This window comes from Tachypleus tridentatus, chromosome 10, assembly GCF_004210375.1.
Source record: "Tachypleus tridentatus isolate NWPU-2018 chromosome 10, ASM421037v1, whole genome shotgun sequence".
Classification (NCBI taxonomy): domain Eukaryota; kingdom Metazoa; phylum Arthropoda; class Merostomata; order Xiphosura; family Limulidae; genus Tachypleus; species Tachypleus tridentatus.
The window spans coordinates 179,231,967-179,248,651 of record NC_134834.1 but is presented as its reverse complement, the minus strand read 5'-3'; the positions used below and the strand labels follow the sequence as shown (position 1 = coordinate 179,248,651).

The 16,685-nt window shown below is 33.6% G+C and overlaps 1 protein-coding gene across 1 annotated transcript; it reads right to left on the bottom strand.

The window, feature by feature from the left end:
* Window positions 1–8,200: 8,200 nt before the first annotated feature.
* LOC143228594 (carbohydrate sulfotransferase 11-like) lies at window positions 8,201–12,546 on the bottom strand. Its single transcript, XM_076459819.1, has 2 exons — window positions 12,532–12,546; window positions 8,201–9,109 (listed from the first exon to the last, which is right to left on the bottom strand). The coding sequence occupies exons 1-2, from the start codon at window positions 12,544–12,546 to the stop codon at window positions 8,201–8,203; spliced, it is 924 nt and encodes a 307-aa protein (XP_076315934.1).
* Between the last annotated feature and the right edge of the window lie 4,139 nt (window positions 12,547–16,685).

Genomic DNA, 16,685 nt, shown 5'->3' with positions numbered 1-16,685 from the left:
CTCCAAAACATTCAATTTCAGTGAAAGGCAAAAAAAGAATTTGTGAAAAAAGTACAGGTCTAATCAGTTTTGTAATTCACTATTTCCTTTACAGTAGATATCAGGTTTGATTTTGGCCTTTCTCGTTATTAGTAGAAAACTGATTGGGAATGTTCACAAGTAAATTTAATATAGCCTACTTGTTGTTGAAGAAGCTTAGTGTGTGTAAACTCACAATATTTACATATTTGTTCAACATTTTTTTTATTATTAAATGCAAAAACAAAACTAGAAAATTGATCATGTTAATTTCCTTTCATTCAAGGGATTATTTTTCAGGAGTATCTCTTGCAGACATTTGTTGACCAAGTTTTAAATACTGAAATGTATTTATGTTGTTGGCCATGTAAACTAGTTAAAATGTAACCCCAGCTCCAATGCTGATAGGTATTGTACAACACCATTGGAGGTCTTCGAACGTTAATATGTGAACCAATATTCCTGTATGTTATCAACATGGACTTATTCTTACAGAATTTAACATAATGTTCTTGTGTAAAAAAAGACAAATGAATTCTTAACCAGACTAGCATGGTGAACAATATTGTAACCTAATGGGTCTTTTTTTATATAATTTAAGGTGGATTTGTTTTGTCAAAATGAAGATTACACTGAGCACTAGGTGACAGTCTTAGAGGTTGTGCCAACAGACACTACCTATTCATGCAGACATTGAATGCAACATGAGAGACAGAAGAGTTTCCCTATTGATGTTGCAAACATTTCCCATTAATTCCCCACACTTTGCTTTTCATAGCTACACTATGCAGTACTTTATTTTCCAGCAAAATCGTTCTCTTTGCCGAATGTTGTTAATTTACGACATAATGAATGTGAATGATAACCAGCTCCCTTGGTATCTGTGGTAAAGTGACATCCACAGTGGTATTTAAATGGGTCCTAACAGTTGTTTTCTGCTTCATCCTCTTCCCATTTTCTGTATAGGCTGATTTCCACAGATCCAAGTGACTCCAGGTTTTTATTCCATATGGAAGATTCTGATATCAGACTAGTATGTCCAGCAAGTGGAGGTTCCCTGATGGAACAGTGATAAAAGTTTATTAACTTACATTGCTAAACTCCAGGGTTTTATTCCCTGTGGTGGACATAATGGATAGCTCATTGTTGCTCTGCTGTAAAACAAAATAGGTCCAAGTTGCATGCTTGGATAATTTAGAAAATGGCACCTCATTAAGTTTTATTTGCCTAGCAGAAGTTAGATCCACAGATAGCAAAGCTCATAAAGCAGATAGTAGGAACTGGGAGAAGTAGAGTGAGAGTGCAGGTGATTTTTAGAACAACAGTAGCCACTGTAGCAGAGAGACCACATATCAAACCCAAAGAGGATCTGGAAGCTACAGTGATTCTTCAAGAGTGGTTAAAATTTGGTAAAAATGTCAGTCTGTATTTCAGAGACAATACCTGTTATTGCAGTTGCACTGATACTCCAACAATAACTTCAATGAATTGGCTTTTATAATGAAGGTGGGGATTCTTGCATCATCTCTTCCTGGAGCACCATCTCTAGATTTTTTAATGTCTAAAAACAGCTTTCATATTTGCATGCATTTTGGATAGTGATTACTTGAGATTGTCTTGCATGTCATTGTAATCATCTTCATCTGTATGGAGTGACATACCATCATCAGTGTAAAAGACTGACATCAGCATGTTTATTCTTTCTCCAACAGCTACACTTGTCTAAATGCTTTTGACATGAATTGACCTTGCTGCACAATCCATTCCATTTTATATCCTTTGCTTTGGAAGCTGATCACTTGTATATGGTGCAGGTTGTATTATGTCGATTCTTTGCCTCCTCTACATGGATTGGAGTCATGCTTTATGTCCATGAGCTTAGTCTGAGCTTGATTACATTATTACGAGGCTTTATTAGTATCATTGTTTCACCTGTATGTTTATTTTTGAAAAAAGGTGTTACCCTGAGTATGCTTCATTTTGCTAGCACTTCCCAAATGCTAGACATCATTGTATGGGTTTGGAGAATGTTTTAGACCATTGTGTTTATCCAACGTACACGTGAGGTGATCGCCACTGATATTATGTCACCTGTGCCAGGTAAACGTGGCATTTAAAGTTGATTTCACAAAAAGTAATGTTTCTGCAGGAGTTTCTTTCCTTTCTTCTCAACAATTCTTGTTGACCAACCCAGAATTTGGGCAAACTGTCTGGATTGTATGTGGCATGCAGGCTTTCCAAGTCACTGGGTCAAGATGTGGTATGAAGTTGAAGTCAACGAGTACGAACTCCTAATAGTTCGAGAATTTAGCTTCTCTAAAGAGTATGAGGTCATAAAATTCAGAATCTTTCTCAAGAATGTATTCACTTCCTCTGATCTCCTAAACATTGTAGTAACCTGTAATAATGTAAGACTTGCAGAGTCTTGTATACTTTTTGTGCATGTGTCCTTTATCAGTTTTGTTTCTCTCCTGGTCAGTTGAGGTCTTCCACTGAGTACATGGGCTCTATTTCTCCCATGAGACTCATATCTTGATACTGTTTCTTAATGTATCATTGTCTGTAGGTAATACATTAATCACTTGCTGTTCATGTCTTCTTTATCTAGCCATATAAATCCTAAAAAGACAGGCTAGTGGGACAGCAACGTATCAGTGTGATATGGTGATGTACAAATGATTTTACATAGTAAGAGTTTTGGTGAAAAATTTATTACAGAGTAGCCCTTAGGAACTGAGCTTCTGAGAATAAAAGAAAAATGAGCACAATTATAGAGAAATACAATGCACAGTCTTTATTTAAAACACAAACATAATATGTGTACTTACTTTGGATATGGTATCCAAATTGCTCTTCCTCAAACTGCTCTGGTTGAGAACCTGTTACAGACTTATTAAACATAACGTTACTTAGCAAACTTGCTGCTGAGCACTTTATGTGGGTGGGTGAAGTATATCCCATTTATACTCATGGGAAATACTTGAAAGAAGCCACAATGGCTCCCCTGTTGATAACAACTACAGTATTTGCATCTGCATCATACCACTAACATTCATTTGCAATTTCACCTCCCTATGCCATATCTTTTTGAAATATGATGTGCTAAACTGCAAAACCATTATAATTTTCTTGTAACACTTACTATGTTTATATATTGAAAAGTTTTAGTTGTCATATGATAATCTGGAATCCTTGAAAGAAAGGCCTATATTTTAAATATTTGTGGTTAACAATTTACAGTGCATGTTTACTAAATTTCAAAATCAGTCCTCCTCATATGATAGTACAATTGTCAAAATGTAAAGGTAACCCTTATTTAACCTCCACTGTTTGTTAAACTTCCAATACCTTATGTTTATAGTCAATGATTCAAATAAAGTATAAAAGTGTTTCTAAATGATATTAATGTTTTACGTAATGAATTATTAAAGTTATAATTTTTCCAATAGGTACTTATCTCTACTCACAAAAATAGCTATTCTCATTCAGTGCTGCATGTGTGAAAAATGTAAGCGGATAAGGACCGTCCTGGAAGACCACATTCCCAAAAGAGAGAGAATTTCACTAGCTGTAATAAAGAGAGGACTAAGAGCATGGAGAACTGAAAGCTCCATTGGACAAAGTTGAAGAGGAACAGGTTAGGCCTGACTTAGACAAGATATCGGGTATGCAGAAGGAATGGAATATCCAGTTTCATTAACCAGCCTATATGTGCCACCTCCAGGAGCAGCCAGTGAGTGTGATGGGCAGACTCCTGTCTGGCATGAGCTAACAGTAGCCAGTCATCCACATAATGATGGAAATGCATGTAAGTGAAGGTAAATACTTTAACCACATGGCAGAAACATGGGGACAAAATAAGCCCAAAAGGTAATGCATGAAATTGATAAACCACCCTCTGTTGAATGGACCGAAGATAGCATTCATGACATCCATCTTAATCATCCACAGACCTGAAGAAAAAGCCCACCTGTGGGTGAGAAACCATCTATATCAAATAAAAGGACAAGATGAGGAACAAATAAAGGCTAAGAAGGGGTAAGATGGAAAACAAGAATATGGGCCTGTCTTAGATATAACTGTGGCAAACATGCAACTGAAGAGGAATGAGTAGAGTGATGAATCACTAATTCCCCACATGATTCCAAAATCTCAGACACATCACCAAAAACATGCTGCCAAAGGAAAGGAACTATACATAAATTCCTGAGATAAGGGGAATATTAAACAAACCTTGAATAAGACTGATTTTCTACCCAGCAGATCCTAAAACTGAGAAATCACATGTGTATAGCAAGATAGCTGAAGATGACAAACGTGCAGACATGTAGGTAATTAGGGAGAGGGTCTCCTGTAAAAAATCCCAAGCAGTAAATACTGTAGGAGGAAAGTAAGGATAAGACAAAGGTGGGAAAAAACTGGTTGTGAGATAAATGCACAAGAAAAATATGAAATTTATTTTTTTGTTTTATTTTGTAAACTTTTTTAACATTGTTATAACTATTGTAATATCTAATTGAATGTAAATATTTGTTACTCAAAGCACATAGATTGCATATGCTATACTAAAGTACTGGACTGACATGGCCAAGTGGTTGAGGCACTGGACTCGTAATCCAAGGGTCGTGGGTTCGAATCCCCCTCACACCAAACATACTCGCCCTTTCAGTCATGGGGGCTACATAATATGATAGTCAATCCTACTATTCATTGATAAAAGAATTGGCAGTGGGTGGTGATGACTAGCTGCCTTCCCTCTAGTCTTACACTGCTAAATTAGGGACAGGTAGCTCTCGTGTAGCTTTGTGTGAATTTCACAAACAAACAAACTGAAGTACATTTGTAGGTTCACCATATCATTCAGTCTATGTTATATCTCTAATCATTCTTTATCTGACATACCTGCATTTTGACAATAACTCTAAAGCATACTAATAAAACTACCATGTCAAAAACACTATTTATTCCTGCATGCTATCCATAATTCACTTATTGTACAAGGATGCCAATTTCCCAGTGTCTCTTTCAACAGTCCACTTGCAGAGAAATCTGTAAATTATGGAATAACTTGCATACCCATTTCGTACTCCACAAGCTTGAAGTGGACAACAGCTGAATGGGTATGTCATTGAAGCAGTGTGTGTACATAAGTTGTGTTAATTTTACAGATGAAAATTGAAATTCTTGGTTCTGTGGTGGACTCCTGCCTGGGACACATAGGTGGCTTTTGCCAGCAACCTTTTTGCTTATACCCTCCCCCATTACAAGACATCACAGTATTTTACCCATAATGTAGGGGCTTTGACAAAGTTCAAAAGGATTCCATTATAATAAAAACTTTGAATACAGCAAAATTAGAAATCAACTACAGCAAATTAAATATACTATTCTTAAGTAACTATTTATAATGCATTGTTTCATTAGTGTGGTACCCTCATTGTTAAGGATATTTTTGGCTATAAACTCAATAATATCTTGCAAGGTTTCACCAGCTTAGAATAACTACGTTGGTCTTAAATAACAGTTTTAAGCTAAAAAATTTCTTTGTGACAGTGTTTGTTATACTGCATATGTTACAATAAGCTAATTTTTGTTTCAACAATGATTTTTAACATTGTTTGTTAAGTAAAAATGTCATGTTCATGGAATAATGAAGTTCAGACCACTTCCTCCAAACTGACAAGATTCATAGAACAAGTTTTTATTGTCTCATTCAATTCCTCATTCAGTACTTTGAGGAGGTAACCATTTTGAGAATTTTGATATTTTGTGGACAATCAATGTATTTAGTTGATTACTGAGATTTTTTTTCTATTCTAAAATTTAGACTTTGTTTCCAAAACCTGAATTGAACAACAATTAGTTCTATGTTTTAATACAACATAAAATTCTATATTTCTCATCTTACAGATTTCACTCTAAGGTAGTTACTAAAATGAAGATAACTTACTCATTTTAAAAAGGAATAGTCCAGTACTACACTTCAGTCAGTATTAAAAAAGATCTTTAAATGTGAAAAGTTATAGCACATACTGTAATCAGAAAGACAGTGGTAATAATAAATAAAACCATTTACACTTCAATAATAAAACATAACTCTCATCGTACAATGATTTAGTACACATAAATAAACCCTTTTAAAGTGAAAATTTAAATATGAAACTATTTTTTAAGATAATGAATACTAAGTAGAATAACCTTTGTTAAAAACACATGTATTGGATAAATTGAAGAAGCTCTAACTTCTCTCTCATGCATAGTTGTGTGCACAAGCAGGCCAGGACATATTGTTATGATAAAAACAATACATAATACAAAATATATTCAAGAACAAATCCATTAGGTAATGGAATGTATCAGAATTACATTTTGAAATTGCCTGTTTTTTTATAAAGGATGTGATGCCACTGAGAAATTATTGCTTTTGGGAATAGTTTTTGTAACTGCCCTTATCAATGCAAACTATTCAACATTCAGACAATAACAGATGTGATCAGGGCCTATGTGGTTAGGGTGCTTGGCTTACTATGTGAAGGTCACGGTTTGAAATCCCCAACCTGCCAAACATGCTCACCCCCTCAGCTGTGGAAGTGTTGCAATGTTATGGGCAATCCAACTATTTGTTAGTAAAAGAGTTGGTGAGGACTAGCTACCTTTCCTTTAGTCTCATGCTGCTAAATTAGGGTTTAGTTGGTCGTTTAGAATTAAGCACAAAGCTACACAATAGGCTATCTGTGCTCTGCCCACTACAGGTATCGAAAACCCAGTTTTTAGTGGTCCAAGTCTGCAGAGCTAAATTAGGGACAACTAGACCTCGTGTAGCTTTGTGCAAAATTCAATACAAATTAGACCAAATATGCCAATCAAAATAGTTTGACCTCCTGAGTACAAAACTGTAGTTAGATCTCAAATCAGTCAAGAGATAATGGAGCTATAAGCTAAGAATTTGTACTTAAAAATTCAGAACAGTTTTATGAACTGTTATACCACAGAGAAAACAAATTAAGCATCTTCAGAGATTAACTGTACCCTTTTGTGTTCTATTTTAAATGTCAAGGTGTTGCATATTTTCATGAAGACAACAGTTTTAATACCTTCCCCACTATTCAACCTCATGAAAATATGATTTATGCATTAGGATATGCATATGACTGATCAACATGGTTGATTAATGTTGTTGTAGGGTGAATATTTACTTATTGGTAGACGTCATATATCATCTATTTACACAGATCCAGTATTCGAATCATCACTTTCATTTTCAGAAATTTCAACTCATCAATTTTTGTTATACATGAAGATTTAAGCAAGTATTAACTTACAATTCAGGAATTTGTACACAATAAATTATGTTTATCTTCCTTTCAGAAATCGATATGTAAAGACTTTTATAAAATGTTTACAAACTTTTACCACCTATTAAAAATTTAATAAAATCTTTGTGTTAATTTTGCACCATAAATTGGTATTTAAATGTCACTAACCCAATAACTCTTTATGAAAAATAAACATCTAATTATTAAAACCGAAATATCATAATTCAAGTAATTATAACACCTATAATTGCCATGTAATTAATTTTTCACAAGTAAATAAATGTTTTAGTAGGTATTAGTGCATTATCATTAAGTGCAAGTTTTTCTTTAAGAAGTTGACTCTTTAGGATGAAAGACAATTTCTTGTAATGTAAATTGGTTGTTTTGGTATAAGTAATGCATTAGATTTATTGTAATTGGATTTTTACTCACTTGTTATTGTTAAATAAAATGACATAAAATGGTCTGTTAATGGTAACTGGGATATGTTAAAAAGAGTTGTCTCAAATACCTTTATCTTACAGCATCAGTGAATTAAAATTAGATATTAATTGTTTATTATGAAAAAAATGAGACTCGGTTATAAACTTGGATATCAGTATGAGAAAAATAGTTCAAGTTTAAAGACAGCAAAATTCTACTAATTTTTAAAAAACCTTAAATATATGAAAATAACTTTTACACTGATAATCTTTAATATTTCGATGTTTATAAGATGGTGATACCAACATTATGAGAAAAGAAGCTAACTATCATTTATTTTCAACATAATCTGTCATTTATATTATTGTGTTCTTAAACAACTTTGGCAAATATTTTGTTTGGTATATTTCATTTAGTGAATTGATACTTTATATGTTTTATTATCAAAAATATGAAAAATTATAATCATATAGCTCAAAGTCCAGCTGATACATTTTGTACAGTTTACTCAACTCCTCGTGAGTTAGTTGGGCAATGTACTCCTGAATCAAGCTCTTGGAGGATACATTACTTCTTGCACTTTGATGTTGCCATAATAAACTTTGACCTTGCTTAAATTCTCTCGTTAGGCCTAACCGAGAACTCAGATAGCTGAAATCACTCATCATAGTTTCAACCTTACCAACAAAATTATAACTGATGTGACAGGGTGCACACATTTGCCACATTGGAACCCAGTGGTGGTCAAATCTGGAAATGTTATGGAAATCTGAATTGATAATGATACGTATGAACTTTCTAAATGAAATATTCTGTCCATGAAGATGTGCGAGAGGTATAGGGAGGTCAATGTGAACATCACGTTGACCAGGGATAGGATGAGTGTTCTTCAGCATATAATGATGGAGGATTCGATCCCGATAGAGGGATACGAGTCGTGAAAAAGGGTGGCGAACAAATGTGAAAAGAAAGTAACCCCTAAATTTTTTTTGATAGTCATGAAAGCTATGAACCATGGATGCTGTTCTGCTTGATATATGAAAGTCTTTATTTTGTGGATACTTTTCACGATTTCTTGGCAATTGGAACAGAAACGCCAAAACACTGTTACTACCAGCTTTCAGACTGTAGCATGCAGACATATTAAAGTCACGATTTGTTCGTATTTTTAAAAGTGGTTCTGAAGTTACTCTTAAAGCAAGAAATCTGACGTCACTTTTTGTCAAATCTTTATATGAAGAGAAAGCACCCCCAAGGTTGTATTTTCGGCAAACGTCTTTCACACGCTGTACACGTTTAGCATACTCAAGTAAGCGAGTTTTTGGAACTATGTCTATGGCTGTTGGTCCTTTCTATAAAAAAAAATATATAGATATGTGTATGTGTTATTAACACGAAAAAAAGTTGAGTATATTGCACACCATACACAGAATTAACTTTCGGTTAGAGCAAACTGCCAATTTAGATCAAAATATAAAAACCAACATCAAACAGTTAATCAACAGTTATTGTTCTTACTTATAAAATTGTTTCACCAATTGCTAACGATATTTTCATATCTAAATCCAATAATATCTAACGAAATTCGATCAACGTAATAGGTTATTTAGGTTATTCTTAGATTCATATAATAAGCTAACAATACAAAATAATCTGTATAATAAAATAATAATAGCAAATTATATGATGATTATTATAAGCATTACTGTCATTGAAAGTAATATTAAAAAAAGATTAGAGTACGACTTATTTATGGAACACATAAACACGATTTAGCTTGAAGGTTTTGTCTTTTTTTTTTATATAAAGCTTGAAGTACAGTGGTTAAATACGTTATATCAAAACGATTTTAATTACCTCGCCATGTTGTTATAGTGTAATCGTTCTCTATCTGATGACCATGCATCTAACAGTAGCCACCCAGCGTAGTTTGTAGCGCAAAAGGCGCTGGTATAAGAATGTTATGTCGAAAGTGCACCATTCCTTTCTTCAAGCCTTCATAATCCATCCAGTGTACACGGAAAATGGTTTCCTATCGTCTCTTTCAACAGTTTGATCTTACAGAAATAATTAGTGATGTGTGCGACGGCTTGTGATATTTGTCTGAAATAGCATGAATATCTGTTTGTCTCTAGCTTTGTGTGGTTTGCAATGACTGAATGGATTTATTATGGAAGCAACTATTGTACACACGACTTTTAGTGCTTTTCCAGATGACGATTTTTTCTCAATAATTTTGTGTAATTTTTTTGCAACACGTGAACGGCTTTTGCCACTCACCTTTCTATTTGTGGATTCTTACTTGTTACAAGACGTTGCTATTTACTACGATTGGGCATGACTTATTCCACGTCTATTTCTTCTGGTTGGTTCTGATACCCCAAGTTGTTTCATGTTTGTTTTTTCTTTTACAGTTGCATTAAGTATAAGGAATATTTCCGTCTTGTAAACTCTAAATATCTTAATTGAACATATAATTATAACCAAACTTTACACACACGCATTATTCGTGCTAGGAGCAAATTTAAAAACAGTCTTATTAACTAGTAATTCATACAAGATGAAGTAAGTTAATAATCAAAAATAATCATTGCTGAAAACAATTCTGTGCATACAAGTTGAATAAGCTGTAACAGTTTCATATTATCCTAACTTTAAGGTACAAAACCCTAACTTAATGTTATTTCATGTGTCGTAGTAGTTACAGCAATAAACTTAGTGGCGGCGCCAGGATATTTTCGTTGGTGAGACTGAGGTGAACTGTGGAGGAGCTTCCCAAAATGCCATCAATATGAAGTATAGATGGTATATTATAATAATGTAAATACCAAGGTACATTTCAGAAAGATGTGCTATTTTGAACTGCATTTTCAATGCAGTTTTCATTGGAAACTCATACTCCAATTAATATTACAAATTAGAAATAATCTGTTTATAAAAATATGCGTATATGTAAAAGAGGAAGCTAATCTAAATTCCACCCAAGGTAATACATAATAATAAAGAAAATCAAGATTAGCTGAGATTGAACATTTAATATACCATTAAGAGAAAAGCTACAAATCAAAAGAAATATAACATGAAGACATAGTTTGCATAGCAGAAACGAATTATCCCATGTGAAGTTAATACACTCTGAGGAAAAGTAAGGTCACTATCAGGCTAACTATCTTTCATCTTATTGAAGACGTTGAGTTCTACAGATCTCTGTATCTGATGCTAATTGTTAAGCAACAACGACGATTGCGTTTTCCATATTTTATAAATATATATAGGTAACAATATTGGGGGTGAGGGGGGCTCGAGTCCCCTTGTCGCCGCCACTGAATAAATTTCCACTCATTCGTGGGGAAATATATTTATTTCTAATGAAATTTGTCGAAAAGGTAGTTGTGTTTATATATTTTCCAATTAAATGTTTTGGCCCAAAGTTGTTTTTTTTCTTTCATAACCACAAATAATAATGTAATCTAAACCAATTTTATTAACAGAACCTAACTTGTCTTGATGATGCCTTGATGTGTCAAGCAATTACATTATTGAAGTAGGAGCTGTAAATCTGCTTTGCTTTTACATACTTAATTATACACAGCAATCTGAATATATTCAAGTTAGAAAACAAATGAATTTTGCAAGTGATCAATTTGGTAGAATTACGAATAGTGAACGTTTCTATATTCTCCTTCTATGAAACAGCATTAAGTATTCCACGTCCCCATTTCATTTCTTTCTCCATACATCAGTAATGAGAACTTTCTCGACACTTTAGTCAACTCATACAGGTGTTTCAAGTGTGTCTTTAATAACAATAAAAAAAAATGATGTTCGTCTACAGATCCTGATTTCAACTTATGGTATAAAGAAAAATGATAAAATTATAATTTAAGGAAGAAAAATATTATACTCTCATAAAAGTAATATGTTGTTGTTTGTTGTTAAACACAAAACTACACAAAGAGTTATCTGTGCTCTGCCCACCACAGGTATTAAAACCTGGTTTCTAGCGGTAAAAGTCCACGGACATGCTGCTGTGCTTCTGGGGTGCATGATAACAAAGGAAGCATTTATAAGATGATAGGAAATGGTGTATATATATCTATATATTTAACGTGTGCAATTTAAAGCATAAAAACTTAGAACAGCACTTACGGTGGTAAAATGTTTCAAATCTCAAAAATTTAGCCATGGAGTCTATACTCGTACCAACTTATGTATTTTAAGTAATCTGTAAGATTATCTAGGGCTATTCTACCTTATTCCAGTAAGCTTAAAAACATTAAAAAATTACTATCCACAATATTGATGGATATTAACTTCCTTTAAGAAATGAAACTACTGATCCAGCTGATGATTTAAAGTCTGATTTCATTGTTTACTTATTCGCAAAATTACGCCTAAAGCCACTCAGAGCTATTGGCCCTAACTGTCATCAACATCTACACATCGTCAACTGCTGGGCTACTCTTTATTAATAAAAAGTTGGATTGACTACACATTATAACGCCCCCAAGAATGAAAGGGCAAGTATATTCGATAACGGGATTCGAGCCCACGATGCACTGCCTTGAGATAATTTGATATTGAAGCAGATATACCTGTGAAACTATATGATGATTGTACAATTTAATATATTGAGGAATTCCAAAATTCACGCCCTTAGTCTAGCTATTTTCATGAGTATCCGCCAGGGGGGCACTTACGGATTACCCATTTTGCGTTTCTCTACTTATAGGTTTGATATAATTTTGTCATTTTTACCCCCTCTGTAATATACCTTGCGGACGCCCATGATTATTTTTACTTATAGTAAGTACTACAATTCTTGTTACACGACATTAGTTTTAGGCTCATTAAATGTTTCAACACTACGTTCTTCATCTACTCCATTGGGGATTTAAGAATCATAGAAGTGTATAATAACAGTATTTCAACCACACTACATTCGTCATATTCATTGCTGATGACTGGTTTCGCTGAGTCCAGAACTCTTCTGGTCGGTATATTATCAAACACAGTAGTGCTTGGAACACAGTTTATATGAGCCATGTCACACAACTGTTGTGGTGTGTACGCCTTTTACAAACTGGCGAATTATGCATAATTGCTGTTATACTTGTAATAAGTAATTAGTTTTAGACCTGTTAAATTCTTTTAACCAATACTTCATCTAGCCCCACAGTAGCGCAGCAATATGTCTATGAAGTTAAACGGCGAGAAACCGGACTTCGATACCCCTGGTGAGCAGAGCACAGATAACCCATTATGTAGCTTTGTGCATAACTTCAAACATTCTTAATCTGTTTCCTTAAGAACTTCAAGAATTAAAAGTCCTTACAAGTATCGAAGTTAAGGGGATCAAATTACTCATAAAATTCCTGACAAGGTTCAACATTTAAAAAAAAATATCCATCATGGCTATAAAACGGATCACGAAACTGTTATTTTTAAAAAAATCTAGTAGACGTAAAATAAATAATGGTTACAAAAAAAACCTCAATTATATAATGGTCATGAGACGTCGTTATTTTAAGACCCTCTCATCAGTAGATTTACAACAGGTATCGATAACGAAACTTGTTCATTTCAGAACACCTTGAAGAATTACAATAGATAATGGTCATGAAACATTGTTACTGTAGGGTACCCAGTAGACTTACTATATATAATGGTTACAATAGTATTACTAGGAGAAGAAACCCCCAATAGACCAATAACAGATAATGGTTACAACACTGTTACTTTGAGAACATACCCTGATAAATCCACAATTACATTGGTCGCAAATCACTGTTACTTTAATAAGAGTTCCCGGTAGGTTTACAAAAATAGTAATATATTTACCTCATAAGAATAAAAAGGCTTTTCTTCATTCTGAAATGACGTCGTCCAAAGTCCAACCAGTATACAAAGCAATATTAGAAGAATGATTCGTCTCCGCACTAGCATGTCAAGTTTCTTTAAATGACAATAAAATAAATGAAGACAAACCTGTTTCATGTGATCGATAAAAAAACTCGTAAGAATATTGTTATTAAGAAATTAAATTAAAATGCTTTTTCACAGATTACGCGCATAAATTGGTGGTTTGTTAAAATTACAATAATACTGGTGATAATTTCTAACAAAAATCTGTCGTTTACTGGTTCTATACAGGCTTCTAATAACGTTAACGCAGTAGCATCTCAACAGTTCACCAAATACGCGTTACGCTACTTCCGATGAGTAAATTCACACCACACACTAGAACTCCTTGAGTCGGTAGGATAAAGTTAATGTTTTCCCTCCAATTTTAATAAAATAAATATGAACTTTCTAATTAAAACGGAATTACGTGTTCTTCTCAATACCTTTGATCTAAACCATTGTGACGCAATCCCACGACCAGTCACTAAGCCTAACACTGTGATAGTTTATACTAAATACCATGGTTGAGTTATTTGAGAATACAGAACATATGTGAACCATGAAACTGTTACAGGTGCGCGTTTCTATTTTTATTTACAAAACACTTGAGAGTTCTCGTCTTCCCGTCTTTTATCACGAGCATAAAGCACTTTAGTTGGTTGTTTTAGGCGCTTCATTTAAAGTTAATTCTTAACTTTATATATATATATTTCTGTACTTTTCAGAATGCCAAAATTCCGAGTATCTCTTACGCTTCCCTTTCAAATTGTTGCGTTCTACGTACGTATATCAAGGACAAGCTCAAGCATCCTATTTTGAAAAGACGTTAACTGTTATAACATGAATATTACCGAATATTTTTGCTTTTGCAGTTACTTAAACTGTTATTTGATAACAAATTCAAATGGTATGCTGCTATGTTTTCAAGTATGGAAAACAACCTTTTCCTTATTTATTATTTTTCTTTGGAAGAGTAGGTAACGTGATTCTAAATACTGTTACTCACACACACCCGACGATGTATATTGCATGACATCACTATTTATACTGACAAATTAATGCAAGTACAAATAGGAGTGATTAACTTTTATGTGGGTCTGGTTTGCCCTGCTGGCTGGTGCTTTAAATATTACCATATATTCTTGCCCCTTCAACTGTGGGGGCACTGTAATGTTACAATGATTCCAACATTTCGTTAATTAAGAGTGGCTCAAATTTTAGCAGTGAATAGTTTTGACTAGCTGTCTTCCCTCTAGTCCACTACTTGTAAATCAGTGCTCCAGTAGCCTTGTATGAAATTCAACAAACAAACTAAAGGGCAATGACAAGTTGTTCCACCAAAAGTTATCTAACTGAGTTAGGAAATTTAAGGTGGCACTGACCCTCAAGGAGCATCCTTAATATATCAAAAATAAAGTTTTTCAAATTTAGCCTCAATCGAAAATTTAACATTTTTTTAACTTAAATAACTCATTCTTGTTTTTTAATATCTTTACTAATTACCCTTTAGTAAGTAGTTAAATATAAAAATTAGTTTGTTTTCATTCTATTCCATGGAACAGTCATAAAGTCAAGCCAATTTTACCCATTTTCCGTTAGAGGGAAGAAATGGCTAACTGACGAAGCTACAAATGCTTTCCAGTTCTAGTATGGAAAATCCATAAGAACTACCAAAATAGATCTACAGAGGAAGAAAAGTGATATATGAGTAATATATTACCACAAGATCTCTTCTGATTCCAACCCACTGCATCACCTTTGTATGAAGGGAATGGACAGTTGGTGCAGTTATCATAAGGCAGTAGGAGGAACTTGAGGATTTCCATCATAACCATACCCTAGCAATAGCTGTAATGACCAGCATCAAGCCAGTGTTTGACACACTCTCTAAGCCAACTTTGCTTCAAAAATGCCTTGACAGGATTACTTGAAGCCCTAACAGATCGTTGAATTGCATGATCCGGAGGAGATTGCCCTAAGTCTTAATTTGGCAACAAAAAAACTGTTTGTTGGACTGTTGCTGATGCTGTGTCTACCTTTAATAAAGATGTTGTATCTAAAATAAGAGTTCACCAAACACTGAGACTGACTGCAGGACTATATACAAGAAACTGCTTATAAAGAATTGACTTGAAAGGGGAAAAATGAGCTGAAAGGGCTTCTTCTGAGAAAGGAAAGCAGGAATGTGTGTGTACCAGAAACGTTAAGGACTTTGATGAAACTTTCAGGGAGACATAATATAAGAAAATGAAGTCAGGATAGATTCTGGTGCCATATTTCAAATGTGGTAAGTGTATACATTTACTAAAATGTTACTGACATTTAAGTGCAGAAAAAAACCAAAAACAACTAATGGCTGTTTTCTCAAAACACAGTTCTCACCAGGGTCACCAATTTATTAGCATAACATCACCATTAAAGCCAATATCAGACTGAAATTTAATACATTTGTTGGTATTACAGTTTTCCCATAGCTTGATATTTTTAATTTAAAAATCTTTACCACTTATCTTGTTATGAATCTAATTACCACTAACAAAGGTATTAATTAAAATTTATTGCCCATACTTGTTAATATTGTAGAAAATTTGCAAAGTTTCTAATTCAAGCTATGAAGATTTTCACAAAGAGAATGTGTATCATTTTTTACATTTTTTTTATCATTCCTAAGTAAAGTGTGATGTTAAAGTAGTTTGTGTTGTGTATTTTATCTCTGCAACATTGTACATATGACAGATATGACTGAAAGTATATTTTCAGAAGGTTGTGACACCATACATGTGTTTTGTGCTCAACTAGAAGATGTTTAACATTTGCCCAGTTTTAAGGGGTAATGCTACCTTAACTTGATGTATAAACAGAAATTTGTAATTAAAGACTCAACTTTTCTAAAATAGTTATGGTCTTTCAGATGTAAGGTTAAACTGCTGTTATTTTCTTTTTAAAAACTTAAGTATTTTTGATAAAAAAATCCCATAAATGATTTAATTTACTTTTCAAAAGAGACTTCAATATGTAATGTTT